This window comes from Anopheles stephensi, chromosome 2 (genome assembly GCF_013141755.1).
Source record: "Anopheles stephensi strain Indian chromosome 2, UCI_ANSTEP_V1.0, whole genome shotgun sequence".
Taxonomy (NCBI): domain Eukaryota; kingdom Metazoa; phylum Arthropoda; class Insecta; order Diptera; family Culicidae; genus Anopheles; species Anopheles stephensi.
In genome coordinates, this window is record NC_050202.1 from 30,196,979 (window position 1) to 30,210,118 (window position 13,140).

Below are 13,140 nucleotides of genomic sequence, written 5' to 3' on the forward strand. Positions count from 1 at the left end.
CCATCATGCCATGTCCAGATCTCCTTCCTTTGGCACTACAACCCCGAAAGCCCATTTCTGGCTTTCTGTGACTTGATTGCACCCTTAGCAAGGTGGGTCGGTAGAACCCTGGTCCGCTTATTAGCCAATTGTTGAGGTGGTTGAGGAGCTTTTCGCGATCTTCGTTACAAATAGTGTTAAGCTATCATTTTAGAATTAGTTTATTTTTAGTTTAGCTACATTAGAAGGAACTATGAACAGTCGCAACATTAGCTAATTTACACACAAAATAATAATGATGCTGGGCCACTCACACAAGCCGTACTATACTGCTTTTCTTTATACGCTTGATTGTACTAGTATGACTAGTGTACCTAGATGCATCTCCGTCTGTGTGTGTTTGTGTGTAGCTTGTTACTTGTGCAGTACAAAAAAAAAGAAAAAGAAACAGAACTCAGAACCTGCACCGGGATGATGATGATTAATCGTCATCGATTACGATCACCGATTCCCCCCGACTGCTGCTCGCCGGCGCCGGCACACTACTACTCGCTTCCTTCGACAATGTCCCCGTTTCCTGTTTTAATTTCTTCAGCTTCGCTTCGTTCCTTTTGACAGTCTGTTCCATGCTAAAGATCTGCCGCCTCAATTGTTTTTCCTTCCGTTCCACCGTGCTAATAGTTTCGCGGGCCTGTTTGCGTGATAAAGAATGACAGTGAATCAGTGAACTCGGTGGGAAAGTGGCGGGCGGGAGTAACGACTTACCCGGTCGTATATTTTGTCCTCGTGCTCGTAACACTTCTCCTCCTCGTAGCGTTTCTTGTCGAAGCACAGCATGGACAGCTTCATCATCAGCATGTCTTCGTACAGCGTGGGGACCGTCGTTTTGACCGTTTCTATCTGTTCCTGTTTGAATAGGTTCATCAATCCGTACGGGGTGACAACCTGTGGAAAAAAAACACGTTAATTAATAATGCGTTGCTTCAGTCTGTAAACGATGGTGGAATCAAAAAAAAACACTTACACAACACTGGCTGATGAGGCTGGTCAGCTTTTCAGCCGTCGTCAGCGGGACTGTCCGTTCCTTAAACTGCCACTGTATCACGAGATTTTGCGGCTTAAAGGTGTACGTGTTGCGCTGGATGAACCTACAAACCGAAGGAAGGGACATTTGTTCGTTAATAAGTTCCGCTTCCGCTTCCGCTAAGCAAGCACAGTCCAATACTTACTGATTTAGCAGCGTGACGGCGGCCTCCAGATTGGCCACGCTCACCAGCTGCTTCGATACGGTAAGCTCCTTCAGGTTTATGATCACCTCCTGGCTGAACCGCACCGCTTCCACCAGCCCGAGGCCGGGTATTTTCGACTCCAGCACACCCTTCGTGTGCGGCTGCATCAACATTCGCCTATCCTTTTGTGCTTCGTTCAGGTACTTCAGGTTGATTGCCGGGTTGGCCGTCTTGCCGTTGGTTCGGGGTGGTGCAACGCTCGTATCGGCCGCACCACTGTCGGACGAGTTTTGCTCGTCACCACACGGTGTCGCCGTCACGCGTGGAACGACCTTCATTCGGGGCATCGTTTTTGTGGTTGAAGGCGAAGCAGCAGCTACACCAACCGGTCGCACACTGGAAGGAACGGTAGCGTTGGTGCCGTTGGTGGCCACACCGCTTCCGGGCTTCGGTGCGGGCGTGTTACTACCGCCGACGGATTGCGGCAACATCACTCCATCCCTTTGCAGAGAGTTTAGCAACGAGCGATTAATCTTCAGCACACCCGTCGCACGGTCGTAGTTGTAACCGTTCTGTTGTCCCGTTTTGCTGAGGTCCACCTTGTGGGATATTTTATCAAATTCCTCTCTGCTTAGGAACTTTTTCTGCACGCCTGCTGGAGGAGTGCCTGTGGTGTCTCCTTTCGAGCCGGCGATGGAGGCGGGTGCTGCCGTGACACGCGGTAGATTTGATGCGCTGGACGAAGATGCTTTGTTCACCATCTCCATCTCGTCATCGTCATCAACCAAAACGACGTCGTCGTCAGCAGCAACCGGAAGCAGTGGCGGCGACGATCGGTTGAAACGTTCAACTGCGACAGAATTTAGTCTCGCTCTCGGTACCAATGGTGGAACTTTCATTGTACCAAGGCTTCGCCGTTCTACCGGCTCCGGCACGTTCCTTGCCGTTTGGGGAGCGGGCCGGTCCGAGCTTTGACTAATTCTTACCGAAATTGGTCGTTCGTTTTGTTTGAAAGGGGTGATCGTGACGGTGCCACCACCACTGTTGCGGATGACGGTTGGAGCGGCCATCAATTGCGGCGCACCCGACAACGACAGTCGCCGGAAGCCAATGCTCGGGACCGTACCGGATGGTGGCGCTGCTCTAGCCCCAAGGTTGCTGGTAATCGGACCTTCGAAGGAAGGATCCGATCGACGAGGAACTTTGGGAGCCGTAAAGCTTTCGGTCAGCGGTTCGGGTGCGATGCGCTTCCTGTTGGCGTTGGCCTCACGGGCAGCGGCGGCTGTTGGCGTTTGGTGAGCTTTGCTCGACGAGGACCGGTGCTGCTCCAGGCCCAGGGCAATTTCGCGCTTGCTTTGCTGATTCTGCTTCATGGTCCCTTGTACCAGCTTTAGCAGATCGACTGCACTACACCCACCGGTCAACTCTTTGCGCAAGGGCTGCACTGCGCCGACATTGACCGACCGGATGGTAGCGCCGCTATCATCCTCTTGGTTCGTTTCCAGAACAACCACATCGTCGTCATCGTTGTCTGAATCGCACGGACTCAACACCACCTTCCTGCTCTGGTCCGGCTCAGCAACGGCAGCTGTAACGCTACCCGCGCCAGCCCTGCTCACCGATACGATATTATTCCGCTTGAGCAGAGACCGTTGGTTAGTTGAACCCACCGGAACCGGAGCACACGCATTTTTCGTTTCCGCTCCCATTTGGCTGCGTTTGGGCAGTATGTCCACGGACGCTACGCGGGACGTAACCGCATCGACCCACGTGCCGGTGGTTCTTTTCGCGGAACCATTCATCGGAATGTCGTGCAACCGTTCGTAAACTTCCCGCTCGTACAAGCTACCGTTCACACTCTGGCAAAGTATCACGTCCACCTTCGACTCGGAGCACGGGTACGGACCGAGGAACAGCGAATGGCCCTCCTTGGGCAGTGCGTACACGTACGGCAGCATCTGCGTCTTAAGCTGTTCCCTCGGGATTGGCGTTTCCAGGCAGACCGATTTCTTCGTCCGATTTGCATCGTAGATTGCCTTCTTGATCGTACCGTACGTTAGGCAGCACTGCCAGCTCTGTATGTACATATGGCTAAAGTCGTTCTCGATTTTGAGCCGCATCCAGCGGCAGTCCGCACTGCCACCATTCGAGCTGCCCGCCAAGCCCGGCAGCAAGCCCAACGGGTAGTGCACCTGTTGGCCGCCTTTGCGCAGGATTTCAATATTAGACTGCGTACTGAGCGAGATTGTCGCCGGCCCTCCTCCCGGCTTACTGCTGCTCTGCTGCTGCTGCTGCTGCTGCTGCTGCTGCTGGGGTTCGGTCGCTGTGCCCACTTTCGCGACCGTTGTCTGGCTCGCATTCGTGCGGGGGAACGTTTTCTGGTAGTACTCCCGCAACCTTGCCTTGATCTTTGCATTCGCTTCGGTCGAAGGCGTGCTCAGTACGTTGGAATCAGTCTTGAAGCACTTTTCGCTCACCTTCAGAAAACCGCAAAAGTGCCAGAAATTTTTATTACCATACAGCACCAGCGCCAGATTGTTCATCTTCACGTTGTCCACCTGGGCGACGATCATCTTCATCAGCAGCGATGGCCGCTCGGCCGCACTCAGCTTGTCGATCGTGAGCCGGTTCGCGCTGATCTGACACTGTACGTTCGGCAGCAGCTGCGGCACGGACGGTGTCCTCGTGATGACCGTCATCTCCGTGCCGTTGGTAAGCGTTAGATCGAGCACATCGATCTCCCCGAGCGCGAATGAGCTGAGCAGCTGCTTCCAGCGGCAGATGTGCAGGATGCCCTTCTTGCCCGGGCTTATGTCGAGGCTGTTGCGCCGCAGCATCTCGTTAATGTGCGACATTAGCGAGCTAAGCAGGCGGTCGGTTTTTTCCGTCGGTCCATCACCGTTCTGCACCGGATGGTTTCGGGATGCGTCAGCACCGAACGTACTACCGCTCGGCAGCTCTGGTGGGGTTTGATTCGATGCCTTTTTTGCCGGTGGTTCGACCGCCTTCGGTGGCCCATCCACCGTAGATGCGTCCGTCGCCATTTCAACTACATAAACTGTGCGAGACCGGCTTTGGATGGTGCGTGCGGGTGGATAACCATTTCTAAACTCGGTGTTCTCCACGAACGATCGGCGTTTGCCGCTGATGACTAGCTTTTTCGTACCCTCGGAAAGGATGTTAAAGCGAGGTTCATTGTCAATGTTTTCTTCACTGTCGACAAGCGCAATCTTGACGACCGGTGGCTTCTGCTCGCTGTCGGCAGGCAGCGATCGTTCCGTTTCATCCACCGCGCTCTTGCATTCCCTCAGCATTAGCTGCTTTAGCTCACGAACCGACATCTGGCGACAGACAGCTGAACTCTTCCCAGGCACAGGGGCCGATTGAGTGGCGGCCGGTGTTTCCGAGTCCGTAGCTTGCGATGGCACGCGCTTCAAGATGAGGCTATTGATCTTGGACGAACCGGAAGCGATCGTTGGTTTGATAATGGTGTAATGAGAGTTGTCCACAGTGCTTCGTTCCAACTCTTCGCTTCGACTAGCTGTTGCGTGGGTAGATTTTACCGGTTTCCCCGCATCCTTCTTCTGCAGTGGGAGCTGAGCCGATGCTACCGACGAACGTCGTGCATTTATTAGCGAAAGTCGTTTGCTCGGAAGGGCCGTTGGTTGTGTCGAGGGCTTTCGAAGGGTCGATTCACCCCGTGCAAATACATGGCCGGGTGCGACCGATGCACGCCGAGCACGTATAGCGCCGCTGAAAGGGTCCGGCGTAGCATTATCGTGGTTCGTTGCCGCCGGTTTGGGGTTCTTTTTCGCCACTTTACGCTCGTTCGGTGGTTTGTACGATTCTTCCGAACTATCCCGCCGTCTACGTTGCCCCGCCACCTGGGAAGCTCTCCCTGACCTCTCCTCAACGCTGTCGCTGCATTCGCTGTGAGGCTTTTCAAAGTAGTACAACCGCTTCCTGGCATTAGCCAGCGAGGAGCTTGCCGGGTCGACAATACCATACTCTACCACTTCCTGGTCTTTGGTACGCTTTTTGGTCGATGTTTGACCGCCATCGCCTTTCGTCATCGTACGACCACCTGCCGCATCCGGCACGACGGACGTTGCTGCGGTCACCACTGCTGCGGCGGACGTTTTCGGTGGTATCGGGATGCAGTTTTCCTCGGTAAACGAAAACGGTTTGCCGTGGGTAGCTTTACCGTTGCAGAAGCATCGATACAGATCGTGCACCATGCAGAGCGGCTCGATGTCCTCCAGCTGGGTAAGCTTGGTCAGCAGGACGTGTGCATGGCGCATTCTTTCCAGCTCCGTCAATGGTTTTGCGTTTGGCGGTGGTTTGCTGATGTATGCGGACACATCCTTTACGCTGCCCCCGTTCAGCAGACACTGGACACTCTGATCGTTGTAGTAATCGTCGTACTTTTTGGGCTTTTTCTTCAGCCGTCGACATTCCGATTCCTTGTTTTGCACCAGCACCGTCGTGTTCTTGGTCAGTATGACGGTCGGGGTAAATTCGCGCTCTTCCTTCGCCAAACGGGCGGTCGCTTTCTCCCGCAGGTATCGTTGCTCCTCAATCGACAGTGCCGTCTCACCTTCGTCCTCTTCCGCATGGTCCACCTGAGCAGCGAGAGCAAGATGGTATGGTAAATCTTAAGTTATTTCAAATTTCTCCCAGCAAGAGCTTACTAATAAGGATTTTAAAAAAATGTAATGAAGCTATTTGGAGTTAAAAGCTAGTTTAAGATTTCTCATTCCCGTTGAATGGATTAATGAGTGTACTGTTATTACGATAACAGCCACAACGCACGCGTACGCTACCTTGGCTGGAACTGTCCGGGTTGAGTTTTCGGCGAAACCACAGATGCACCCAAACACGCAATCGATTTGTCCGCAGTGTTGCTTCCGATGAATGTTGGCCACCGAAACGGCTTGCGTACTGGACAGAACGTCGCAAATGCAGCCCTTCGCGCAGTACTGTAGATCGCACCGCTGTTGCCGACCGGGTTCGGTAGGGCTGGGTGCAGGTTCACTGGGGCCTTCGATGATGGTAGCGTTGAGACGTTTCATTTCTCGGCTAGTGAGGAAGGGGAAAAAAGATTGATTTCGTCATTACACCAGTTCAGAGATGAGATGCGAAGTTACGGGGGATGATAGCGGATTATTAGGGATTATTTCTCATTTGAACAGAGGAATACTTTTATGTAAGTTTGCATTTCGCCTTGCAGAGTCTTTGGGCGATTCTAGGTGTAGCTTTTGCTTTAAAAAATATCGATTAACTAGGCTCAACCTGTGACAGACATCTTCCTAATGAATGAGGTCTATAATACTTTAAGGGTTTTTTTAATCATAAAACAACAATTTAAAAATTTTCATCGTAAGGGATCGTAGAACCCAATTCCTGTATGCTCATCCTGCACCAGGATTAGGAATTCAAAATATTGATAAATATTGGATGCTCATGGATGCTGATCAAAAAGGGATTCTTTTTCGTCTTATTCGTTTAACGACCTGCCGAAGTCATGCCGGCCATCTTATGGCTTATTAGACTTAGAGCATAGAGTCAGTGGTTAGTGATGATAGCACACAACATGTTTGTACGATTGAAACCGACTATTGTGACTTAAATGTAGCTTATACTTACAGCAGCTTCAACTTGGCTGGGTCGGTCGTTTTGCTGCACTCCGATCCAGCACCATTGAGACTCGCCGCATCGCCATCGGCATCGTTTGGCGCGGCTAATGAAGGGGACGGAGTGGGGGTCGTTGTCGTCGTCGTCGTCGTCTTCACAGCCGCTGCTGCAAGTTCCGAGGTGTCCACTTTGAGCGGTACAATTTTCGGTTCGTTCGGTAACGCCCTAATATCCCCCCCTTTCTTTTTTCCGTTTTCAGTATCCGACTCATCGTCCCTCACGAACACATCTTCTGCAAGTGAGATAGCTACCGAATCCGTAAGCGCGCTAAGCACATCGGCACAAACCAGCTCATCCGCATCAATTTGATCCCGCTCACCGCGTGCCAAGGCTTCATCGATCGCTTTCCGAAACGTTAGCTTTTCGTCCATCAGTTTCGTGAAGCGTACGACGTCGACGTTCATCGGTGCGCCGGGGCACGCCAGCACCCGGCGTCTTATCAATATCCGGCGCTGATCATTTTGATACGGCAACTCAAACACAAACGATCGCTCCTCGTGATCGGCTGCCGGCTTGCTATCCTGTTCCTCCGCTTCCGCCCGCGGGGCAGTTAAGGTGGAGACGGCAAAGCGAGCCCAGTTCTCCGTAATATCGTCATGGGGCAGGATCATCTTCAGGTACGGCTTGACGAACCCATCGAGCGGACGATTCAGTTTCGGAAATACTTCCAGCTCCACCTTGGGCATTTTGAAAATTTCCAACGGTCCCAGGCACGGGTCCTCATCGGGGGACGGTTGCAGACATTTTGAAGACAATGGGCCGGGCTTGGTGCCCGGATAGGAACGTTTGCTTTGGTAGTCGGCATTGTTTGATGAACCATGAAACAGATATTTGCTGTTGTCGGCGGGCAGAGCGCGCGATTCACAATTACGCCTCGCTACGGCACTGTCCTGCGAGACGTTGATGGTAACCCCTTCGGGATACTCAGGGCAACGGCAATTGCTGACGTAATGATAGCGATGCCCACGGGACGCAATCACTGGACTGGAGTAGAGCGTATTCCTGGTAACATACTGGAGCCTATGGTTGCCTCGGCACCCGGACAGCTTAATCGTTCGATTGTCGATGGTCATTTTTTGGAAAAAGTAGCGTCCTTTCTCCGATCGCAACCACGCCAATGCGCGCCACGTAGAGCGTGTGAACGGAATCTGCTGATCCTGCAGCTCTTTCATGCGGCAAAAGTCGAGCGCGGCATCAATGTTTCGGCTGCGCTTCTTCAGAAACTGGAAAATTTTCGACTCATTGTCGATCATCACGTACCGGATATCGTTTTCCCGCTGTACAAGAATACGCTTCTGGGCGACCGTCCGGGGCCTCACCATGTCGGTGGGGCGCTGCGGACACTCGAGACGCGGCGGCACCGAACCGAACGATATTAAACCTTCCTCGCGGAACAGATCGCTACGTTTTTCGGTTTCGTTTTCGCTTTTCGCCTGCTGTGCCTCCATGCAGCTTCCGTAGGTGAGGAACGGGGCAAATGGTTGCGGTTTCTTCACAATCGGCGTGGGCAACAGCCCGGGCAGGCTCGGCTTGTCCAGCTTAACCATTTCGCCATCATCGAACCCATAAAACTCGGTCGACGAGTTGGAGTTGGTGCAGTCGAACTCAATGTTGAGCGTTTTGTGCAGCTTGCCGAACACCTTCGAGACGCGCGCCTTGCGCGGTTCCTCCGGTATCTCGCTGTACCGTGCCCGGGCAGCAATTTTTGTACGATCGCGCAAGCTACGCCGCCCGTCCGCACCGTCCATGGCGCCGTCGGCAAATGCGACCGGTACCGTGGCCTTCACCGGGGGCGACAGATTGAATTTGTTCAGCAACGAATCTACGATGGAGCGATTTTTGCGATCTTCCAACGGTTCCAGCTCAATGTCACAGGTGTACGATGGGTCGAGTATGTCGGATTTGGATGTTTCGAGAAAGCTGTACGTTGGTCTTGCGTCTTCTTTGGAATCCTCCTTGGCAGGAGTGCTGTTGACGCGGTTCAAGGCAACCGTTACGGGGGACAACGACTCGAGCGCACTTGCTAAAGGAACATTATTTTCTTTGTCGGGATCGAAATTCTTCACCGTGGTACCGTGCTCCGGCGTTCTATTGGTAGGTTCTATTTTAACCAACGATTCCTTCGAATCGTTTTCCGTCGGTTCGACAGCATCAGCATTGGCAAGCACGGTTGCAGCTGTCTCCATTGCTTCATCCTTCGGATCCGGAAGGATCCGCTTCTTTTGCATCGTTTCAACCTCTTCCATCCGTTCTTGCAACATCGAAAGAAGCAGTCTAATGGCGGACTGGATCGAGTAGTACTCCTTGAAGGTGTTGAGTGCGTCTGTACGTTCCAACACTGTCGTTTTGGTGGGTGGAACAGTACCAGCCGTACTTTCTACGCTATCGGCATCGATATGTGGTGGTGCTTCAGCAGTAGTGGGTGAATTGTCGCTAACCTGCGTTCCGTTTGCGGTGGACCGTTCACAATCGGTAGGATCACGTTCCTCCTGCTGTGAAGCACTTTTCTTCACAAGCAAACGGTGCTTTATGCGCTTCTGGAAGTAGTGTGGTATGGCACGGCGTGCAGCACACGCTTGTGTGACTTTTATGGCCCGCTTTTTGATCAGCGCCAGCCGACGGTTCCGATAGTGGCGCGGATCCAATTTGCAACTACCGTGTGGCAGTGGCTTATACATCAAACGGCAAATACGCAACCGATTCGGAAACGCAACTGGACGATCGTCCTTTGCGCCGTGGGCAAAAGATGTACGGCGAACCGGTGGTGATGCACCAACGACCCGCGCTATCGGTTCTAATGCGGACGACGTCCGGCTGATGTGATGTGGACAGCACTTCCGCCCACAGGGTTTGTGTGGCTTTGCAAAATCCGCAGTAGAATCTGAGTCTGTAACGAAGCGGAAGGATACAGCATTAGAAAAGGCTATATTTAGAAGGTGGCTTTTTATCGCGAGCAACCCGTCATCGTTAGTTACACGTCAGCAAATTTTATATGCTGGTGTTATGGTAATTTAACTAAATCGATAAACTATGAAATCAAGATGGCCGCACAAGTTTTTTTTTTTACCACCCGAAGCAGCACTACATGATCGTGCTTTTGTTAGCAATGTTTGCTAAAAATCCGCTTATTAGCTATTTTTTTCATTAAAATAAATAAAGAGTGAACTAATAATCAATTTGCAATGCTTATACGGCAGCTAATACTTCACTTTGACCCTGTGCAATATAACGACGCAAATTCTCACATCCTTCTCGGCGATGGTTCTGTGTGACGTAAACTGATACCCGACTTAATAAACTGTTTTGTTTTTGTGTAAGAACAGAAAAAAAAAATCTTCTTTTGGAGACAAAAAGTCATATTCTAATGCATACCCTTACCGAGCAATACGGAAAGACGGTAATAATTGACCTTCAGCAAACCAAATTAAACAAAACAAAAAAAAAATCCACCTAAAATCCTGCTCTAGAGCAAAAATATTCCCTGCTTTTGGCCAACAATTTTTCACACTCCACCATATCCCGTGTCAAATGGATAAAGGTGCGTCATGGAAAGGAAACACGCAGCACAACTGTCGTAAAGATAAAATGGCTGACTAGCAATTAGATGAATGGGATAGAAAAGCAAGATTAACCGCAAGCGAATAAAAAAAACGCCTCCTAGCACGATTAATCGGTCATCCGTCTCGACCGTAAGCACTGACACACGTCTTATTGCAAATGAAAATAGAAGCATAAATTATTACTACGGTGCAGCAGAGAGAAAAGAATGAGCTGAAAATCATTCTGAATGACGACTCCCTAGCACTGGAGGAATCGAAGCTAGACGGATCCACAAAATAGTTTCGAAAAATCCATCTCCTACCTACACGGTACAGTGGTGGTGTGCTGTAAGCGCGACCCGTACGCGACCATTGAATAGGAACATTGTCACACACATGATGCACGAACCTACCGACGCGGTGCATCATCATCATCATCACCACCAACACTGTGAATGGGAACTCCGTGTGCTTTTCTATTACACCCTTTACCATTCGCCACCGAAATCATGACCCACCCCCCACCCCCTCTGCTTTCCATTCCGCCATTTGCACATCAATCCTTTACCGAAGCCCATCCGCCCTTACCGAACGGGACAGCAGCAGCAGCAGCAGCAGCAGCAGCAGAAATCGGACAGCAGCAACCCTGCAGCACGCACGCCACCGTACGCTTCATTTGCTTACCATTCCACAACAATGGTTCAAACATTTCTGTCGCCCCGCTCCGTCCAGCGAGAAGTGAAAACGAATGTGTTGTTTTCCTTCCCACAGCAGCAGCAGCAGCAGAAAACACACAACACTCCCCGCGATGGCTGGACCGAGAGCAATTGACGAAAACGTTCATGTGTCACACCATCACGACGACGCACGGCAAAACAAAAGTCTCGCCATCAAAAGAGAGCGAGAGATAACTTGACAATATTAATCACAAGAACCAGCCAGCGAAAAAACCATCAATCGAGCTTTGCTTTCCGAAGGAAGTGTTGTACGGTTCTGGCCATGGTGCCGTCGCTGCTGCCGCTTCCTACCCGCCCCGTCCGCGCTTGCACAGGGCAATCGATACTGCTCTGAAACACGCATTTCTACACCGAACAATCCGAAAGGAGAAGAAGGGTGTGCGTCTGTATGTGTGTGTGTGTATGTGTGTGAGCGAACGTAAAAGAGTGACAGGTAAAATAGATCAACATAAAAAGAAGAAGAAAACTTATGATAATCTATGTACCTTTGTTATGCAAGAGTATTCTTCCTTCCGAACGAAATGTTTTCACACACTCACACATACACACACACGCGCTCAGCTCTACTTTACAGCAGCTTTACATTTTCGCAATAATAAATCGATCCGATCGATTGTTGGTAATAGCACACACTCCACCAAAGAGTCTTTTTCAGTTTTCCAGTTGTTAATCGTCCATAACTAGCATCGCACACGACGTCACACTTTTCCACTACTGCACCGCTCGACTACTTCCTACCGAATGGCTGACTGACGCGAGCTCGCTGGATCTAGAACTTAACCATTTCCTTCGCACATCCGCCATCTTGTTTTTGTTTGCTCCATCGGGCAACACTAAAATGGCGATCGCGCTAAGGCGACGCGTTTGCCTGGATTAGGTACTACAATCGGCTACCGACCGACACAAACATTTCACCCTTTTTCATGCTTTACACCACAAATGGTGAACCACGATTCACGGCGATTATGCTGGCGTTATTTATTATTACAACTGCAGCCTGATCTCACCAGGAACCGTGCAAGACGAGGGCTTGGATGACTGCTTCCGGTTCCGGAAGCGGACGTGCAGTGATTGAGGTTACGTCGTAAAACAGATGACAGCAGCAAGTCGACGAACGACTCCAAACACCGTATCAGGGCATTGGCTACTTCATAGCTCGTACAGCCCGTCAAGCTGCACTTCCGATCTAGAGACACCAACGTTTGGGCCAGGAATAAGCTTTACGGGCAGAACGAAAACAAAAACTCACCTCACGAAAACTCACGAACCCCTTTTCGAAATCGGACTCATTCCACACCTACTGGGCCCTGATCAACTTCACCACAATGGACACAGTAACGTTAACACTTGCCGCAAAAATGCTCACCTTACTAGCTGTCCGCAGACCGTTCAGCTGCTACATCCGATAGCTCCCCAACGGTGGCATCCACAGAGCGCGTAGTGTGGCATCTTTTTAAAAATGGCGGCCCGCAGCAGCGAAACGAGCAATCGGTACCCGCTCGCCGTCGTCGTCGTCGTCGCTGGATCCGGGAAGCAGAATCCGTTCGGTACGGGCGCTGGCTAGACGTTTGGAAGTGGGCCAGACGAATCTTTACCGCATTAACACTGTGCACACCTCAAAATCACTACTTCAGCAGCACAACTTCCACCAAGCTAGCTGCCATATCGTCCGCGGGCCGGGTTTCGTTGTAGAAAAAATCCTATTTTTGCTGTTGCAGTAAAGCGAGAAAAAAAAACACATCCACCGAACTGTCAAACCCGGGTTCAGCGCTTTTGTTGATGCTCGTCAGATTTCGCGCCCGCGTGTGTATGTGTGTGTGTGTACGTGAAGTGAGACAAATTTGTGACGTTTACAAAACTCGTACGGTATTTTGCGGTCCGAACATGTTGGACGACTTTCGGGACAATGTAAGTAATATTTTTAACAGCAAGGGTGACCCACTCATTCCAATAATGGCTATG

At 51.1% G+C, this 13,140-nt stretch overlaps 1 protein-coding gene across 3 annotated transcripts; it reads right to left on the reverse strand.

Annotated features, from left to right (window-relative positions):
* Positions 1 to 160: 160 nt before the first annotated feature.
* Positions 161 to 12,934, reverse strand: LOC118503447. 3 transcript variants are annotated; one of them, XM_036036712.1, is made up of 8 exons: positions 11,664 to 12,263; positions 11,030 to 11,562; positions 6,855 to 9,789; positions 6,032 to 6,287; positions 1,209 to 5,830; positions 1,004 to 1,127; positions 745 to 924; positions 161 to 670 (listed from the first exon to the last, which is right to left on the reverse strand). In XM_036036712.1, the coding sequence occupies exons 2-8, from the start codon at positions 11,283 to 11,285 to the stop codon at positions 461 to 463; spliced, it is 8,583 nt and encodes a 2,860-aa protein (XP_035892605.1). In that variant the 5' UTR covers positions 11,286 to 11,562; positions 11,664 to 12,263; the 3' UTR covers positions 161 to 460. The 3 variants fall into 3 exon arrangements, with proteins under 3 accessions (XP_035892605.1, XP_035892607.1, XP_035892606.1); XM_036036714.1 differs by lacking the exons at positions 11,030 to 11,562; positions 11,664 to 12,263 and adding an exon at positions 12,545 to 12,934; XM_036036713.1 differs by lacking the exon at positions 11,030 to 11,562 and having other exon boundaries at positions 11,664 to 12,262.
* Between the last annotated feature and the right edge of the window lie 206 nt (positions 12,935 to 13,140).

What these genes read in the sequence shown, in the direction of transcription:
- LOC118503447 (XM_036036712.1), bottom strand. Translation starts at nt 11,285, where the DNA reads ATGAACGTTTTCGTCAATTGCTCTCGGTCCAGCCATCGCGGGGAGTGT. An exon ending in CCAGCCAAGTTGAAGCTGCT is followed by an intron (nt 6,288 to 6,854) that starts GTAAGTATAAGC and finishes CTTCCTCACTAG; the next exon opens with CCGAGAAATGAAACGTCTCA. An exon ending in GCCGTCACGCTGCTAAATCA is followed by an intron (nt 1,128 to 1,208) that starts GTAAGTATTGGA and finishes TTCGGTTTGTAG; the next exon opens with GTTCATCCAGCGCAACACGT.